The sequence below is a fragment of the Protopterus annectens genome, chromosome 14.part0 (assembly GCF_019279795.1).
Source record: "Protopterus annectens isolate FY-2018-M chromosome 14.part0, PAN1.0, whole genome shotgun sequence".
NCBI classification, from domain to species: Eukaryota; Metazoa; Chordata; order Ceratodontiformes; family Protopteridae; genus Protopterus; species Protopterus annectens.
The window spans coordinates 768148855-768167927 of record NC_056748.1 but is presented as its reverse complement, the minus strand read 5'-3'; the positions used below and the strand labels follow the sequence as shown (position 1 = coordinate 768167927).

Genomic DNA, 19073 nt, shown 5'->3' with positions numbered 1-19073 from the left:
GGTAAGGTAATATTCTTCAGAAAATGCAGTATATATAACCCAAGAGAAAATGCTGATGAAAACGATAAGGTAATATTCTTCAGGAAATGTGGTATAAGAGGACGAGTTGTTAAGCTAATGCACTCATGTCCTGTCTTATATAGTGAAGCTTGAAACTGTAGGATATGCAGCACAAATAAGTACAGAGCATATTTTATTAGCCAGTTTCATGATCCTCAACAGAACCCATTTCAGTTGGATTTGGAGAGAAAAGCTCAGATTAAATACCACTATACAGCAACAGATGTGCATGCTTGCTCTGTCTTACACTTATGTTAGTGAAACACTCCTGCTTCTGTGCTTTCATCTCAGATTCTCTGAACTTTGCTATGCAATTATTTATAGTAACTTTGCTATCTATTGCCTTTATACCTCCCCCTTCCCTACTACCATTACCACATTTGAAGCCACGCTCACATTGATTATCACTTTTTATTTCCCAACTATTTTTCCATATTCCTCGTGATTACTGCTTGGTGCTGTAGCAATGGTTCAGCCATGGCCATTTCTTGTGCATTTTAGTCTACTCTGTTAACTCAGCTTATTTTAGTTATTGCTCTACCTTTTGTTAAGTAGTTACCACAAGAATATGTAGCCTTAATTTTACACAGGAAGATGAAGAGGTTATACCAACTCTGCAATAATATATTTATTATGGGTATGGTATGAATTTGTTGAGGCTGTTTTAATTAATGGACCATCCCACTGAAAGCTTGAAATAAAAATGTGGAAACTAAAACCCCAGGTGAAGAGGGGAATAAAGCCCCTCACTGACCTGTTTCAGAGGGTTTTGTCCCCTGTGCCTCCTCACTTAAAATAACATATTCCAAGGTTATGCAACCTTGGGACAAGCTATGATGAAAACAAGCTTGAATAGTTAGTCATCAGTTAGAAAACATGTGATGAAGCAATAACTTCAGGTAGTGTTCTAAGAAATTTTGCAGACCCCAAGGGATCCAGACTCCTCTAGTGCCCAGAGGATGTGTGCCATTGAGTCAGTGGCATACCAAACATATTTGACACCCAGAGCAGATTTTTTTTAACAACCCCCTGCAAAGATTTTTTATAACACCTCCTTCTCTATGACAGTTGTTTTTAGTAGTAATCATGAAATGAAACAAAATAATTGCCAGTAAGGAGTAAACTAGGAACAGTGATCAAATCCCCATAAGATTCAGCCATCCTACAGAATGGCTTGTCCCAAACAAATAACTAATGCCAGAATCATGAACTAAAGCTAAATATCAAAAATGCATTATCGTCTCCTTTGGAAAGTTGAGTACAACATTGACAAGACGCCCATAAGAGCTAATCCAGTAGTTCAGTATTTGGTAACTAATTTGGCAGTTGACCCCAAATTCTATTAGGAACAGATTAAGATGAAGCAAATTTAGGGACATTCTGCAAAATTAGGTACAGTTTCAACTTGGTTTTACAAATGCAGTGCCCAGATAAAGGATTACAGCGTATTTCTTGCAAATGCAGACTAGTTTTGTAAAAAGTGACTATAAGCTAAGCAAACAATATGAGAGTAACTTACAGACCAAACATATTAAGAAAGTACAAGAACATTTTGTTAAATTGGGGACAGTTTCAAATGTATTTCATACAATATTACAAATTATTTCATACAAATGCACACTAGCCTTTAATACCCGACTTTAAACTGAGCACCAGTTATTTAATCAAAAGCACAGCAAGCCACCCCCTCCCAAGAAGAAAAAAAAGCATAAATATTCCAATTTATTTCACACAAATGCACACTAGCCAGCCCTTAATACCAGACTTTAAGCTGAGCAAATGAAGAGGACAGGTTTCAATAGCATAGCTAGCATCACTCCCACACAAAAAATGTCAATTTATTTTACACAAATGCACACTAGCCAGCCTTTAAAATAATATGAAAAGGACAATGTTACTGTCACCCACAACCAAAAGCATAAATATTCAGATTTATTCAGACAAATGCACCTTAAGGGTGGAATTTAAACCAACCAAGTGAAAAGGCCAAGTTACATCCACAGCACAGCTGGCCAACCCTCCCCCTGAGAAAAGGATAAAAATATTCCAATTTATTAATAAAAATATTCATTTGATAGCCTTAGTGGCAGAATTTTAAGATGGGCAAGTGAAAGGGCAAGGTAGTTTAATTGACAGCCCAGCTAGATACTCCCAACCCACCAAAACAAAAACAGGGCAAAATAATACAATAAAAAAATAACCTAAATAACCATTTTCAAAATATTTAAACAAATGAGCACACGCACGCACATGCACACACATGAGCGTACGCAAGCACACACAAGCCAAACTTTAAAATATTTAAACAATTGCAAACACACTAGCCTAGCCACCTTCCCCCTTACCTCCCCAAAAATAATAAAGAAAATTTAGTTATAGTCACGTTAAAAAAAATGTTTACCTTCGGCTTCAGTAAACATTTTTTTTAACGTGACTATAACTAGATTTTCTTTATTATGCTCTGAATGATTCACTTGCTGTGATTAATCCAGGTTGCCAGGTTCAATTAAACAAACAAAAACAGAAAATTTTTTCCACTGCAAAACTCTGTACTGCATTGTTCTACAAGTAGAATAATGCTGTTAATTTAAAAAATAACCATGGTTCTCTCCAGGCTTGTCTGTAGTTACTGACACGTTTCCTCCAATCCTGAACCACATTTCCACGCATAGATTCATGGATACATGGGATCATGCAAGAGGAAGAAACAAAGCATTTAATTCAGTGCTGGATCATGGTCAAATGGGGCCCTAGACAGAGTAATGAACTGGGACACACACACACACACACACACACACACACACACACACACACACACACACACACACACACACACACACACACACACACGCACATGCATGTGGATACACATAGCACACACCACTTTACCCACCCCCCACCCCCCCTCAGTAATTCCAGTGTCCCTTTACTTAGCTATTTCTCTCTGATTACCATAAACACTGTTCATACTTCTCAGTGTATGATTACAAATATTTGGATTTAATTTAAAACTTTCATCTCAGATTTTATAGCACAAACACAGATAGACATTTGCTAAATAAAATAATACAATGTCACAATGAAAACAGACTTAGCATTGACAGTAAACTTCTCTGCCCTTGGAACTCACATTCACTGAAGTGGCATTGAAACCCAAATTCAAAGAAAATGCATATGTCCAGTGTCAGATAAAATGTATCTTTGTTCTGTTGTCAAACCATATGCCCTTTGCACACACTTTTAGGACCATGCATATATGCACGTCACATTTGCTCTGATTCACCTTCCTGATTGTATTAAATTGTATTCCTTGTATAATACAGCACCACTTAGAGTGCGTTTTAAATTTGTAGTTTTGAACATTTTTCCAGTAAGCAATGAAACTAAATGTATGACCCATTAATGACAAAACTGCCCATTGCAGAAAATTTCAACCATAAAAGGCCACTCAGACTTCTGTCGTTGCAATCTACCAATCTACCAATATCAGTCAATACACAAAATCTCAGCAGAAGTAAAAACATGAAGAGATTTCTGCTAGCAAACAATTTTATCTCAGTGTTTCATCTACAAATTCAGTGCCCATTTCCTTTGAAGAATACATTGCCTATGTTACATTAAAAAAATAGTAAGTTGGTAATATTGCAATAGGGAATGAATGGCAAACCAACAACAGGTGCATAGTTACTAGGCATCTCATCCAATGGAGGACACACTCAAAATTGCATCACCCTCAGCCCCTCCCCCTTAAACACAGTAGTAGCTATCCATGTACATACTGTGGGAATAGAATGCACAGCCCTCTGCATCAAAAGCAAGTATGATACCTGTTTTGCTATGACCATCTGCTAAACAAAACAAACGCACGTAGAAAACTTGCTTAGCATGAGCAGAAGGGTTTATATTAGAACAACGAAGTTTCAAAACTTCGAATGTTCTAATATCGATCTCTAAAAACATCGAACATACAGAACAGCGAATTTTTTCCTAGGGAAAAAATGTTATGTTCCAAAACACATACACACAACACAAGCACACCAAACAAACAGCAATCCACACACATACACCTAAAATCTTACACCTAACCCTACACTAAACTATACACACACCACTAACTATCCACTTACCTTAACCCAAACCCTAACCCTAAGGTTCGTCACTATTGCACACTCACCTCACCCGCACCCTAACTCTAACTCACCTACCCCACCCTAACCCTCACGTTCACACAATCGCACACATACTAACCCACGCCCTAACCCTAACTCACCTACCCCGCCCTAACCCTCATGTCCACACAATCGCACACATACCTAACCCGCACCCTAACCCTAACTCACCTAACCTGCCCTAACCCTCACGTCCACACAATCGTACCCATACCTAACCTGTACCCTAACCCTAACTCACCTAACCTGCACTCAATCGCACACGTACCTGAACCTGACCCGTAACTTTCCACCACAGCACTGAAAATACCGAAGCAACAGAAACGGACAAACAAATTCTTTCCCTAGGAAAAAATTCAGTTTTCTGTTGCTTCGATATTTTCAGCTTTCACTGAATAGGGGTCGATATTAGAACATTCAAAGTTTTGAAACTTCGATATTCTAATATAGACCCTGAGCAGAAGTAAGCCTCTTCTTTTCCCTAGAAGCTCATAATTCAATGAAAATGCACTGAAGCTTACAATTCCTTGCAAATGCACTGAAACTCAGTTCCTTGAAAATGCACCAAAACTCATTTTTTACTAGGTTGGTAGTTGGTAGAGAGGATTTAGGCTCTTGTTTCCTGTAGTCAAGGTACAGGGTTTGAGCCTGACGAAATTTACTAACCTGCAGAACTAAACTGACTAGATTTTTGCAGAATGTCCATATTTTTGCCTCACGTTTTTAGTCTGTTCCTCATAAAACATGTGGTTTTCTAGTAAATCACTGAAGACTGAAGTTTGTAAATAATGGCATACATTTAAGTTTCAGACTTGATATTGTTCAGAAACACAAACATTATTCTAGCAACTTTCTAATTTTATAAGAGCAATATTTAAAATCTGCCTCTCCTTTGGGCTTTTGTCCCCATATTATTTTAGGCTTTGTCCGTATTTGAGAGGTATGCTACCCTCCACACATACACACAGGTATGCTACCCTCCACACATACACACAGAGCATTTCTTTAATTTAAATTCTGCACAGAATGCAGAAAAGGAGTATGCAACAGGTGCGTGCATGCATTGATGCACATAAAGATGCACAGACAGAGGGTGTTCTTAAAGAAGAACGCCCTTAAAGGATCCAACTCTGTTTTTTCTTTAAGCTTTTTGTGTTTAAAACACAAAAAGCTTTTAAAAGGCAAGGCTGCACCCCTTTACTATTTGCACCCTCTGCCCCCGCATTAGTATGCCTCAGCATTGAGTTATATAGAAAGATTGTTTTTTCACTTATCATTACAAATTAAGATAGAACAGGTAAGGCAGTTTAAGTTCATATTTACTGTACTACTTAAGAAACTAAGCAGCTATACAAATTAAAAGAAAACATAAATACAAAAATGAATAGAACAAGCATATTTAATGATGCAAGCACTGACTTCCCATTCTCTGGAACAAACTTCCCATTCACGTCAAGCAAGGCACTTTACTGGCCCTCTTTAAGAGAAATATTGACGAGTGGATGGGCAATAGGAAGTTCATCCCGGGGATCATTTCAGTGGCCTTGCTTGACAGGGGCACTGGGAACTATCTTTGGGTGGCATGATGCCAGGGAATTTTCTTGGGCTAGGCTTATATAAGCTCCAGGGCCATTAGCCTAGTATACACCTATGAACTTATAAGATTAAACGAATGAATATTGAGGGACCTGTTGAAGCCAATGAGTGTAGGGTCCTTTTAAAGCCAAGGTAAGTTGAAACAAAGGAAAATAAGTAATGGTCAACAGACACACAAACACCTAAGAAATAGAATTCAGGACTTCAGACCCAGTAACCACTGCTTATGATGCCATGCACCCCTTTGCTATTTTTTTGTGTATGAATGTGCTTTAAGACATGCAACATATTTTCTGGCCAGATTCTAAATTACCACTTAGGTGTTGTATACCGCAGTGGTGGTGCTGCGGTAGCATCGTTGCCTCACATTTAGACGTTGCCTGTTCGATTCTCAGTTAGAGCATCTTCTGTATAGCGACATGCGTGAATGGGCATTCCTTCGTTGAAGGTTGTGCGTTAGGCCCAGCAAGCCAAGTACGTAAAAATCTACTGCTAATCATTAGCAGACCAGAGTTCCACTGTGACGACCCCTAACCAGGAAAAGCCGAAAGACATAAACAATGACATATGATTGTATGAGTTGACAGTTACTTTTAAATGGGTATTTATTGTTTTTTTCTAACAATATCAATGGAAAGACTCTAAAGACAGCAGTGTTTTCTAGCAAACAACATTACCCTTGGTTAACATCTAAAGTACCATCTTATCAATAAGTAACAGAAAGTGATACATTTTATACTGAAAATGTACTAGACTTCATGATACCACTTTTTAAGTCTTCTATTTCTGGAATCCACAGATAACTTTTAAATTATATTATTGCATTTGTTTAAAGCTATACAAGTGATTGCACCTCATACCATTCGGTTGGAAGGATGCCTTAACAAGTTGATCTTATCTGACCTGCATTTTAAATTGATACACAGATTTTAATCTATTCTACTTTAAATTGTTTGATATATATTTAAATTCTATTTGGTATATGTGAGTTTCATTGATAAGACTATCAAATCAGGGTGCAATAATTACTTAAAAACAAACCATGAGTGGTAATATTTGCTACTCTCCTTTTGAATCACTTGTTTTAGCAGTTTTAGGACTTATTACCTTTGTTTTGAATCACTATTTTAAGAATTTCAGGTCTTGAAATTATACTATGGAGTCCGGCTACAGTCTGTGTACGTTACTAACTGTTTACACTAAACTCACAAAATAAACAAGTGGCAGCCAGAAAATGGATCAACACATTTTAAAACCAAGCTGCTAAAAGCAAGACAATAACAATCCACTATTTACCTTTGTGTAGAAACAGTTCTATTAAGTGTTATAGATTCTGTTCACAGTAGCTAAACAGCTGGATTTTCACTGCAATAAAACACAATTCCAGCATCACAGCAGCAGAACAGTTTAAATAACTAACAAAGCAGCCATCACAATAGAGTAAGATGCTAGTTCATTCTACAGATGTCCAGACAGGCCAAGCTTCAGCATCTTCATGTTATTTTGACAGTATGACTTTACAACCAAGTGTGAGCAAAGTTAAATATCTTCTGAGGTAAATACCAAAGAAAAAGTACCCCAGAAGCAATAATCCACAGTTTTTAATTCTTTACTAAGCAACAAAATACAGCAAGACCAGGTCACACTAATAATGCAGCATGTATTCTTTTCCTTGCTGAAACTCATATTTCAGGTTGTAATAAGTAATACAGCTAAACTCATTTACTTTAGATTTTGCACTCAGCAGCAAAGCAGCTATCCTCTTCCCTATCAAAATCTCAGTAACTTTCTTTTTCACCACAGATTAGTTTAACGTTTTGTGGAAATAAACCACACAAAGCTTTCAAGTTTCCAGCTAAACCCTTTCAAAAATAAACTTACCTTCTTCATTAAACACAAAGTTATTCACAAGCTGTGATGGCTCAGTGTGTGTAAAGCGACTTACTTTTATATGTATATATGTATCTATATCTATGTGTGTGTGCATATTTATATATATATATATATATTTATTTATCTAAATATATATAAATATATATATATATATATATATATATATATATATATATAAATATATATATATATATATATATATATATATATATATATATATATATAAATATATATATATATATATATATATATATGTATATATAGTTCCCCTTTATAATCTCGAAATACTGAAATCTCAAATTTTAGTATCCCGAGACCATAAAGGCGAATTTTTAAAATAGTAAAAGTGCATAATCCAAATTAGAATATCTCGAATTCGCAGTTATGGCTTTACGCTTCATTACATCTGGTGTTTTCTGTGGATGGTGTACGGTGTCATGTGTGGATTTAGGTGCGATTTAAGGTAAGTGAGTGTTTTGTAAGGGTTTTGGGTGGAAGTGTGAATGTATATGTATGTGTTTGTAAGTTGTACTTATGGGTTAGGGTAGGCAGGTGAAAGTATGAGTGTGTAAGTGTTGGATGTGTTGGTGTTTGTATATGTGTAATGTTTGTGTCCGTGTGTGAGGGAATGTAGAATGTCCGAGTGTGAGTTTGTTGTCTTTTCCTGTTTGTGCAATCACGGAGTTAGTATATATAAGTAGGGGGTGTGTGGGGGGCACATCCCCCACATGGGGGATGCAGGGGGGGTTGCCTCTTACTTATATGTAGTGTAGGCGTGTTGATTTGTGTTGCTGTGTTTGTGTATATAGTGTGGGTAGGATAGGGTATGTGGTGTGTGGTGTGCATATATTCGTGATTTTGTATTTCACGGTTTTGGGGTTTCAGGATTTTGAACTTTTGCCTTTATGGTTTCGAGATACTGAAATTCGAGATTTCAGTATTTCGAGATTATAAAGGGGAACCACATATATATATATATATATATATATATATATATATATATATATATCTAGATGTAGCTCAACATCTATCTGTGTGTGTGTGTGTGTGTGTGTGTGTGTGTGTGTGTGTGTGTGTGCGTGTGTGTGTTTGTCTGTGTGTGTCTGTGTGTGTGCGTGTTCTATATATAGAAAGAGAGATATAGCTATAACAATAAACGTGCATGCATATATGTAATAGATATATGGCAAAAGTGTAGCTGGCTCAACAAATTTCCTGTGCTTGTGCCATAAACCAACACTCCACCCTGTTAGCTCTGACAAAGTATTCCTCCCTGGTGGATCAAGCGGGTGCAACCCCAGGATCTGACTTTTTAAAGAGTATGTGGACCCCCACAGTGGACACCTTAAATAAAACAGACAAAGCTTTTTACAGGAAGTGTTTTACACATTCAAATCTCCGAAATGGAAGTTGAGACCAGCACTACTCCTGCCCAAGTCATTAATAGACTATGTTGTCTAATGCAAACTCCCAGGAAGGGATGTGATCATATACCTGACTACAAACAGTTGACGTTGGCCTCAGGCTGAGGTGTCACTTTGATAGCTGTTCATATCTTGGGGAAAGTGAATGTAGCTGCAGACTATCCCATTTTTGGATCTCAGGATCAGGGTAGCCTATGTGGTCAGTAGCTTCCAGGAGTAAGGTTCCATACAGATGGACTGAATGTATGACACATTGGAAAATGACGTGCACTCCCTTGAATGTTCACTTCAGCAGAGTAAGGAGGAGATGATGATGGCTATATTCTCTCTCTAGTTCCAGGGAAGGATCCTACACACTATTCCTCCATCCATTTTGATGCCATGCCTTATCAGAACATTCAGATACAAAAGAGCACAGTTATCCTCACTGCCCTATGACGTCTGATAAACAGTGTAATTTCAAGTAATTGGGTACCTATTGGTACAGAAAACTATCCTAGGACAAACCAAGGAAGTCCTTCTCCGTTGGTAAGATAGCTCGCTTCATCTCTAAGCTTCTGCTTCCTCATTTAGATCCCCTTCTGCTTGGCTTTCCAGTGAGTCCTGGACATAAATGCAGCTCTCAGAAAGTATTCCTTGGATGTGCACCGAAGAATAAGCAAGATTTATGGAAGATGGATTAGTTGATTGAAGCACCTAAGCATATCCTAGCCAAAAGGGTTTCCAGCTCTTTCATCTTTTGCTATCTAGTAGTTATCCATCCTTTGTAAAATGTTGCCATCAAGGGAAAGTCCACCAGTGGTGTGATGCTTTCAGCACTTCCTTCAGCAATTACTTAATTATAGATATTTATGAAATGTTCAATGTTTATCAGTTCTCACTGTCACTAACAATTATTGCATGGACCATATTTCCAGGATTTACATCTATTTCGGTTCTTTTGGAACTTAGGCTTCTAATCTGTTACATTTAGAACTTCCTCTAGATCCACTGGATGTTTACATTTGTTGCCCTTGGCACCTTCCTAATAGTTACCCCCTGCAGAAGACCTTCAAGATCAGATATAACAAATATGTATTTGATGCATCAGTTATTCTGCAAGACTGCTTTCTGCAGTGGGTACTTATCAATGTCTCGCTAGCTATGACTGTCTTTTATAGCTTGTGGCTGTGGTGGCTTTTTCTGTAATTTGGATAAGTACACAATTTTTATATTCTAGTACATTTGCATATGTCTGTCTTGTGGGATATACCACTTAATGTTGGAGATCAAATAGAGTAGTTCATGATCTGCCTATTAGATGGGAATATATTTTCCGAAGCACAGAAGTATTACTAAATTCAGAATTGTATCAAGCTGCATACTGATCAGCTTCCAAAACATACCTATTGCAGAATGCTTCCTCCCAAATCATCTAACATGGCAAATGAGATTTTTTTTTGGAATTTTACATACACAATTTTCCTTCATATAACTTTGGCTGTAACTATATTTTCAGTATTGGTAAAATTGTTTTTAGTGCCATGTATAATATTTTTAGACTTTTTCCTGCATTTTACTATTTGAATGCCAAGTCTAGTGTATTTCTACACTGCATATTTTTTCTAAAGTTTTTACTTGAAGCAATTTCCTAAAGACACTTTTATCACATATCATTTGTTTTATTCATGGTTTAAATTCAGCTTAGGTGGTGCATTTAAAAGCAGATTAAAGTTTTACAGCTGATAGAGAACAAGGGCTACAATGAACTTTAATTTTTTTTTCCATTTGGTTAATAGAAGGGTTTTCTTTCTTGCTGTCAAGTGTTTTGCAATTGACTTAGTTTAGAGGTGTGTTTCCCCATATTTGCTCACCTCATTTTTCCATGATTTTATCAGGTAGGCAACTGTTTTCAAGTCACTCACTTGCTGATTGAATGAGGGTGAGCTGAAGGGAAAGACTTCTCTAGCACCTGGATCCATTCCCGATACAGAACCCCCCTCTTGTTTAAGATCAGGAGTAAAAAAAAAGTCCTCTTGTACTGCTGCACTTGAGATAAAAATATGTCTTTTCTTTTGTTTACAGTAACAAGTAGCTTACTGTTGCTAAATACAACAATGAAGCTTCAGACCCGACAGAAAATGCAGTACAGGCATTCATTTCTGAATGCTGGCACTGCATTAAATCGCACACAGAGTGCGGAAGAACTTTGGCAAATACAGTATCAGCATTCTTAAAGTGAATACTAATATTGAAGATCACACTAGCCATGCTTCTTGGGACAGAGGTTGATACACCCACCATCTCCACAATGCTGTGAATAGCAACTGTCTGTGCTTAGACCATTGACCTGCCCATCTGATTGTAAATTCTGGATGTTATAGACATATCAGCGATAGTCCTGGAATCTTAGCAGTACCATAACCCCATGTCTATACTCTGGTTAGTATATCCAGCAGTATGCATGTCAGATGCTATCTGGCTGGGGGCACAGGTGAAACTCCTGAGGGACTCACAAGTATGGGATGTCTGTCATGAACTGATACGGCTGTGTGCTCAACCTGCACCTCTGTAAAAGCTTCTATAATTGTGAATGTGGGTGAAACCTTCCACTGCAGTGCTGTAGACAATACCACTGTATGTTGGACCATGCAGCTTGAACGTTGCCATCATTGTCAGCCACAGGAGACGTAAAGATATCAGCCTTGCATTATCTTCTTGTACTGGACCCTCCACCATTGGAACTTGTAAAAGCATGATCACACACACATGACACAACTGTCATCCCACAAATGTATGCTTTGTTAACCCCCATTGGTATGCATGCTAATATGCATGTGCAGCTGTAGCGTATGCTGACAAACATACCTTATTGCACATATTATTACAGTTGGAGACCTAGGGAGAGATCTGCAGGTGAGAGATGGTCAGTCCTTTACTAACATGCTCTACAGTTGCTATAGTGCACTGTAATGGACATTATTAACGTCATGCTTCTCCAATTGACACACGGGTAGTTGGTGGAAGCCCAGCTCCCACATCCAAGCCATCTCCAGTTAAGAGGGAACTGCTCTACTTGAACCGTGAGTGACAACCAAAACTAATCAACATCAATGAGTTGCTTCTAAATTGGCAGTCCACCCTGTGTGGCAGATGTGTCTGTCACAAGGGCTGGTGACTTTTTCTTTGCTGAGAGTGTTATAGCAATCATGCCTTTTTACACCTTTTGAACTGACTTGCTATGCCTACCTACAGCATTCACATTATGTATCAGTCCCGGACAAATTTCCATGGCACCTTTGCTGAGGAGGTGCATGTCATGTGAGCATAGCACCTGTAGTAGCATGTAAATATTTGCTAATGAATTTTTAATAACGTTGCCTCCCTCAGGTGGCCTTGTCAATAATAATTACTCTTATGAGCAAAACATGCCAGTCAGTGGGTGTATATCATACACTGCAGGACACACAACTGTGGTCATAGTATCCCCCTATTACACACCTGCCAATTAGTTGCACTTAGTGCTGTGTATAGCATTCATATCACTTATGTACTGTAGCCATGTCTCAACATATGTACGTGGAACCCCCACACTCTTTGTGACATACCCTTGATATGTTTTTCTTTGTTCTTGGCTTGAACACGTAAGTCACAGGCAGATGATGCAGGGCCATGCCAGTATCATGGGCATACAGCACCATAGGTTCATAGGTTCATAGGCTGGTACTAGGCTATTGGCCCTAGGGCCTATACAAGCCTAGCCATAACAATTCCCTGGCTATTTCTTCCCACACTATTTACTTCCCTGGAGTCCTGTCTAGCAGGGCGACTAATGTGATCCCTGGGGTGAATTTCCTTTCTCCCATCCAATCGTCAAGGTTCTTTTTGAAGAGGGCCAAAGAGGCACTCTGCTTAACATGTATGGGCAGTCTCTTCCAGAGTCTGGAGAGTCTCTGGGTCAGGAACCTATCCCTCCAACATATTTTGTTTATTGTGATGACAAGGTTTAGATCCCTTGAGCGTGTGGCTCTGAGGGACTGGGATTTCTTTAAGTGTAGCATGTCCAACAGCTCTGGGTTTGACATGGCCTTCTATGTTAAGCAGAGATCGCCTCTGAGTAGACAATGTGCGATAGAGTATAGCTGGACTTTTTTAAGGCAGTCAGCATAGGGCATCTGCTTTAGGCCTGTGATTCTTTTAGTGAGGTATTTCTGCGGCCTTTCCAGTTGTTGCAGGTGTCTTGAGAGGTACATACCAAATGTTGCACTGTATTCTATAATGGGTCTAATGAGGGATGAGTACAGTGGGACAATGACCTCCTTTTTTCTGGATGAAAAGCCCTTAGTGATGAGGTGTGCCACATAGAAGGATTTCCTGACTGTTGCGGCGATGTGGTTATCAAAGGCTAGACCACTGTCCACCTGTGTCCCTAAGTCACTTATCACATTTTCGGTGTTTGGTGTACTGCCACCTATGTGGTAATTCACGGGTATATGTTTTTTCCCAAAGGGAATACCTATACATTTATTGGCATTGAGCTTGAGCCTATGGCTCTGGCACCAAACATCTGTTTCTGTAAGGCCCTTTTGTAGAGTATTCACATTATTTGGAGATTCAGTAATGGCTCCCAGTTTGCAGTCATCTGTGAACTTTGTTAGCCAGAGTCCCTTAGTATTGGCCTGTACTTCAGAGATGTAGATGCCAAACAAGAGTGGTCCCAGGACTGAACCCTGAGGTACTCCACTTGTCACTTGTCTGGAGCTGGATTTGTAGTCAGCTACTTTTACAGTGTGGGTTCTGTCAGTAAGCCAGTTGGCAACCCATCGAGTGATGTAAGGATTAATGCCCAGCTTAGTAAGTTTATCTATGATTCCAGAGTGGGGGATGGTGTCAAAGGCCTTGGCGAGGTCCAGATAGGCTGTGTGGACCACCTTACCCTCATCCACTACATGGTTTGTTATTGCTGCTGTGGAACTTTGTCAGGCAGGACTCCTTTCTTAACTTTGGCTTTAGTGAAATTCTTTTGACTCCATATTGTGTGGTTGTAGGTGATACTGCACAGTTAGAAGTACTGTTTGTGAATTACTGCTGGTGCATATCTGTACTAGCTGTACAGAACACAGTGAACACAAAGTATGAGATGTGATTGCATACAGTATGTGTCATGTCATATGGCCACAGTGCAACACAAGAGATATGTCCTAGTGCTAAAGTGCAGTGATGCATTGCATGACTCATGATTTACAAACATGCATCTATGTGCACAGGGCAACCATTTTGTTTCTTGAGTGGAACTGGTACTTAGGAATGCAGAACTCCAGCTTGATGAGCCAGGTAGAGCAGGGTTTTCCTGTTCTTCTTTCATAGGAATTTCAAGCAGCAGCACCTGGCTGGGCAGTTATTATAGCCCACTGCAGAAAGTGGATGCCTGCCATGAGGTGATTGTAATGCTGAGTGATGTCACTAATATCAGTTATTCTGCTGAGCAATGCCAACATATACACATTGAGTTGAAATGGAGTTACACTGACCTGCATCACAATGGGAGGCAGAGTTTTGGGAAAGAGAGCCTATAATGTGCTGTAAGAATTTTTCTCCATAGTTTTTTTCTTTTACTGTCTTAACTGTTATGTATGTATACGTAAGAGAACATACTTTGTTTTCCATTTGTGGAATGGCAGCACTTGATCATAGTTGGGTGCTAAAGAAGGCAAGAGTGCTGCTTCCAGCAATGGGGTGTGTATGATGCATGCATCAATCCACTGTACAGTTGTGATTGTGTTTGTACTATATGCTTGGGATGAATTTTTCCCACTGTTATCCTTCCGAAGGTAATGCAGTAGAAAAGAAGGTGATAAAGCTATTGTACCCTTTGTGCTTGCTGTTGTCACTAATGCTGGGTTGCCAGTGGCCATCAGGTCTACCTCTTAGAAGGGGTACAGTGGTCTTCCTGTTGGAAATTACCTGTAGGGGTCACTAATGCCCCCACGTCTGCTTCTCAGGACATGGATGAAGACTTACCTCCTGAACACAGGTTGATGGAATCTCTATTGCTCTCCTAGCATCTATTGTGGATGCTAGTGGCTGAGGAAGTGTACCAGCAACTGAACTTCCACTGTGGTAATCTGAAGCACCTTCTGGCATTACTGGTCATGGGATCAATAAGGTTCAACTTTCAGGATGCCAGGGAAGCAAATGGACTATAACATCCAGGGCCAGTGTTAGCATTTTGGGGGCACCCAGCAAATGTTAAATTTGGGGGCCGTATAGGCACTTCCATCAGAGTATCACCCTGTCACTGTCTGACACCCCTCCAAAACAGCCTTTTAGTTCATGCTGCAAACTTTTAGGAGTACTATGTACAGAATGACCTGTAGCTATAATGCTCTTACAGTCCAACAGATCTATGTACCACACTGTGTTCGCCCATCTCACAAAGAGACATTCACAGTTACTGGTATTTTAGTTACAACAATGATACAGTATAGCAAGTCTATGTATGGGTGTGGACTTAGGTGAAATGCTGTCTATATGCTCTAAAGTGCATTTTAGTTTTTTTCTTTTTACATAATGTTTTCATCTATTGATGGCTTGAATAGAAATTATGATTAAGGAAAGAAATTCATTGTTGCTGTTCAACATTAGTTTTCCTTGCATCCTTTCAACTCACCTTTCCTGACCAAGACAGCACAGTAATAACCATTCAGGAAATAACCCAGTTAAGCCAGGGTTCAAGAAGCCACAGTATTATAGGTGTTCTGGGATGCATTTTAGAGCATTTTTTTTCCAGTCTTTTAATTCAATGGTGTCCTAAACAAAAAACATGAGTAAAAAAAGAATCAGTCTTTTTTTATTTCAAGGAAGACATAAGTTGTGCACAAGGCTTAATATTCAAAGATGACAAAATAGCAGCTCATAATAAACTAACCAGTCATTTGCTGCCTGAATACATAGGTCCGATCTGGGAATATGGTCTGCCTCCTTAACCCCCCCCCCAAAAAAAAAAAAAAACAGTCACTGCCTGTGCATTCCTCTGGTCTTAGACTGGGATGAAAACAGAGGTACAAACTGCCACAGTCATGTGTTTCAAGTGAGTGCTGGCATGCATATACACAGGGGTGTAGCTAGGATTTTCAAATTTGTACTGACAGCTCTCAAACTGCTACCCCCCTCCCCAGCCAAGCTACGGCCATTCTCGTAATTCACGGTTCGCTCTTTTAGTGTCGATGAAGAGGCATTCGCTGTAATGCCTCTTCAGTAATATAATATAAATTCACTCAAACTCGGTTCCTTGAATTGAAAATTAACCTGAAATGTCAGTTCTTTGAAAAATGCAGCATGGTAGTTGGGGTAGAGACTTTATGCTTTTGTTTTCTGTAACTAAGGTACAGGTTTTGAGCTTGAGTAAATTACTAACCACCTGCTACCACTAACTAGGATGTTTCATTCACACACACACCCCTACCTACCTCTTAGTGCAAGAAATATGGACAAAGCCTAAAATAAACAGGGACAGATATTAAATAATGTTCTCGTGAACTTAGAAAGTTGCTAGAATAACAGGATTTGTGCTAGTATGAATTTTTCTAAAGGACATGAAGTCTGAAGCTCAAATGTCTGTCATTATTTAGCAACTTCAGCCTTCAATGATTTTCTAGAAAATCACAAAATTTATGAGGAACAGACAAAAATATGGGGCAAAAATCTGGACATGCTGCAAAATGTGGACAGTTGAGAGGTATGCTACCTACCACACACACACACACACACACACACACACACACACACACACAAAACCTCTCAACCTCTTACAGCAACAAACTCATAAATAAAACTGAGGCAAAGGCCCAAAAATAAGGACATTTTTTTAAATATTGCTCTTAGAAAGATAATAGAATAGTAGTAGGTCTTGCATCAGTACGAATTTTCTGAAAGGTATGAAATCTGAAACTGAAATGTCTGCATTATTTTCTAACTTCAGTCTTTAACAATTTGCCACTAATTTGCCAGAAAACTGCAATTTTATGAAAAACGGACCAAAAATGTGATGCAAAAATATAAAATTGCCAGACAATACAGCTGGGAACCTGTCAAAGGAGGGACACCATTTTAATATGAGCAGTTAACTTAGAGCAGCTGACAAAATTAGAGAATCTACATGCATTTCTGAAATAAAAGTAATGTATAACTCTGATCATTACAGTTATTTATAAAAGTAAAGTAAACCCTCTATGTTTTCTTCCAAAATTGCTATTTTGTGGAGGGATCATTAGGGGAAGAGCAACATTTTGAGCCAAAATCAGGGACAGTTGAGGTTTGGCTATGCCTAATTCTATAAAGCAATTTATTTGCATGTACCTCTCAACCTGTTAATGCAATAAATCTGGACTTGGCCAAATATATTGAGGGAACATATAAACAGTACTAAAAATTGCTCTTGTATAAACTGGGACAGTTGATAGAACAGGTCTTATTTTAGCATGCATTTTTCTGAAGGTTATAAAGTCTGAAACTAGTGTGTCATTATTTAGTGACTTAATTCCTAAATCATTTGCCAGAAAACCACAAATTGAGGAACAAACCAAAAATAAGAAGCAAAAAATCTATTCATTCTTTGAAAATCTGGACAGTTGGGAGGTATAGTTCAGCTGGGGCTGTCTAAGTTTGCCGCCCTTCCCCCTCACAAAACCATGGTCGAATGGAGCCTCCCCTTGCAGCCATTCCAATGATCCATTACTTTGCTATTTCACTCCATTTACCATAAACACTAATGTACATACTGATTTACTTCTATGATGATTTGAACTTCATTTGAAAGTTTTATTTTGCATTTTACAGCACAAACACTAAGACATCTGCTAAACAAACTTGGCATTAAAACTTCTCTGCCCTTGAAACTCACATTCATTGAAACAACATCAAAACCCACATTCAAAGAAAAATACATTTTACCCGTGGCAGATAAAAATTAATTCTGGGCTGCTTTTAAATCATAGGCCCCTTGCATATGAAACATACATGTGCTCTTTGATACACCTTCCTATTGCTTTGAACATTTTTCCAGTAAACAATGAAACAAAACTGCCCAATTCAGAACATTTCCATCATAAAAGTCTAGTCAAACTTTTACAGTCCGCCATTATCAGTAAATAATATGCACAATCTCTGAAGTAGTAAAAAAAGTCATCTAAATAATTCCACGTTAAATAAATCTAACTAATGAAGAGGTTGCTGCTAGCAATCACCTTTATATTTCATGACTTCACTGAAAAATAAAGTGTCTGATGCCCCTGAGGAATAAATTGCCTAAATTACATTAATAATAAGCTAGTAATATTGCAATAGGAAATGGATGGCAAACTGATAACAGGCTCATAGTTAATGTCTTAATTTTCAGTACAGCAGCATTCACCCCTTATGGGAGTAGAACCAACAACCTTCTGCATTAAAAGCAAGTACACAACATTTTGTGCTACTAGCAATGTGAGCCAACTTAGCACAATCAGCACTAAACTTCTCTTCCCCTGCAGCTCTCAGCTCCTTGTAAAATCTACGCAATACTCAACTACATCTCAACTTCGCAGCACAAGAAGTCTGGAAAAAGCCAAATTTATTGGGGTGGGTCAAAGGGCAAAAACAGGAACACATTAAACATTGCTTGTATAATCTTGGAAAGCTGCTAGAATAAAATGCTGTGTTACCATCATACATTTTACTGCCAAGGTCACTGTGCAAAATAGTCAGAACAACATACCACTATGCCAAATCACCTGCTTTGTGAAAGAGAGGAAGACTGAAACTTAAATGGCTATCATTTAATGAATTCAGTTCTCACCATAGCTGTCAACCTCTTAGCACAAAACACCTGGACAAACCCAGTAATGAGGGAATACAGCCCTCAAACATATTCAGTGAATTCAGTTCTTGCCATAGCTGTCAACCTTGGCACAAA

The 19073-nt window shown here is 38.6% G+C and overlaps 1 protein-coding gene across 3 annotated transcripts in view; it reads left to right on the top strand.

Annotated features, from left to right (window-relative positions):
* The window catches only part of LOC122789223, a 361091-nt gene that overhangs the window by 135347 nt on the left and 206671 nt on the right, over positions 1 to 19073 (top strand). For all 3 annotated transcript variants that reach the window (XM_044056499.1, XM_044056500.1, XM_044056497.1), the window contains one exon: position 1. This exon is cut by the window's left edge and continues 146 nt beyond it. In XM_044056499.1, coding sequence (XP_043912434.1) covers position 1 — 1 coding nt within the window. The remainder of the gene's footprint in view (positions 2 to 19073) is intronic.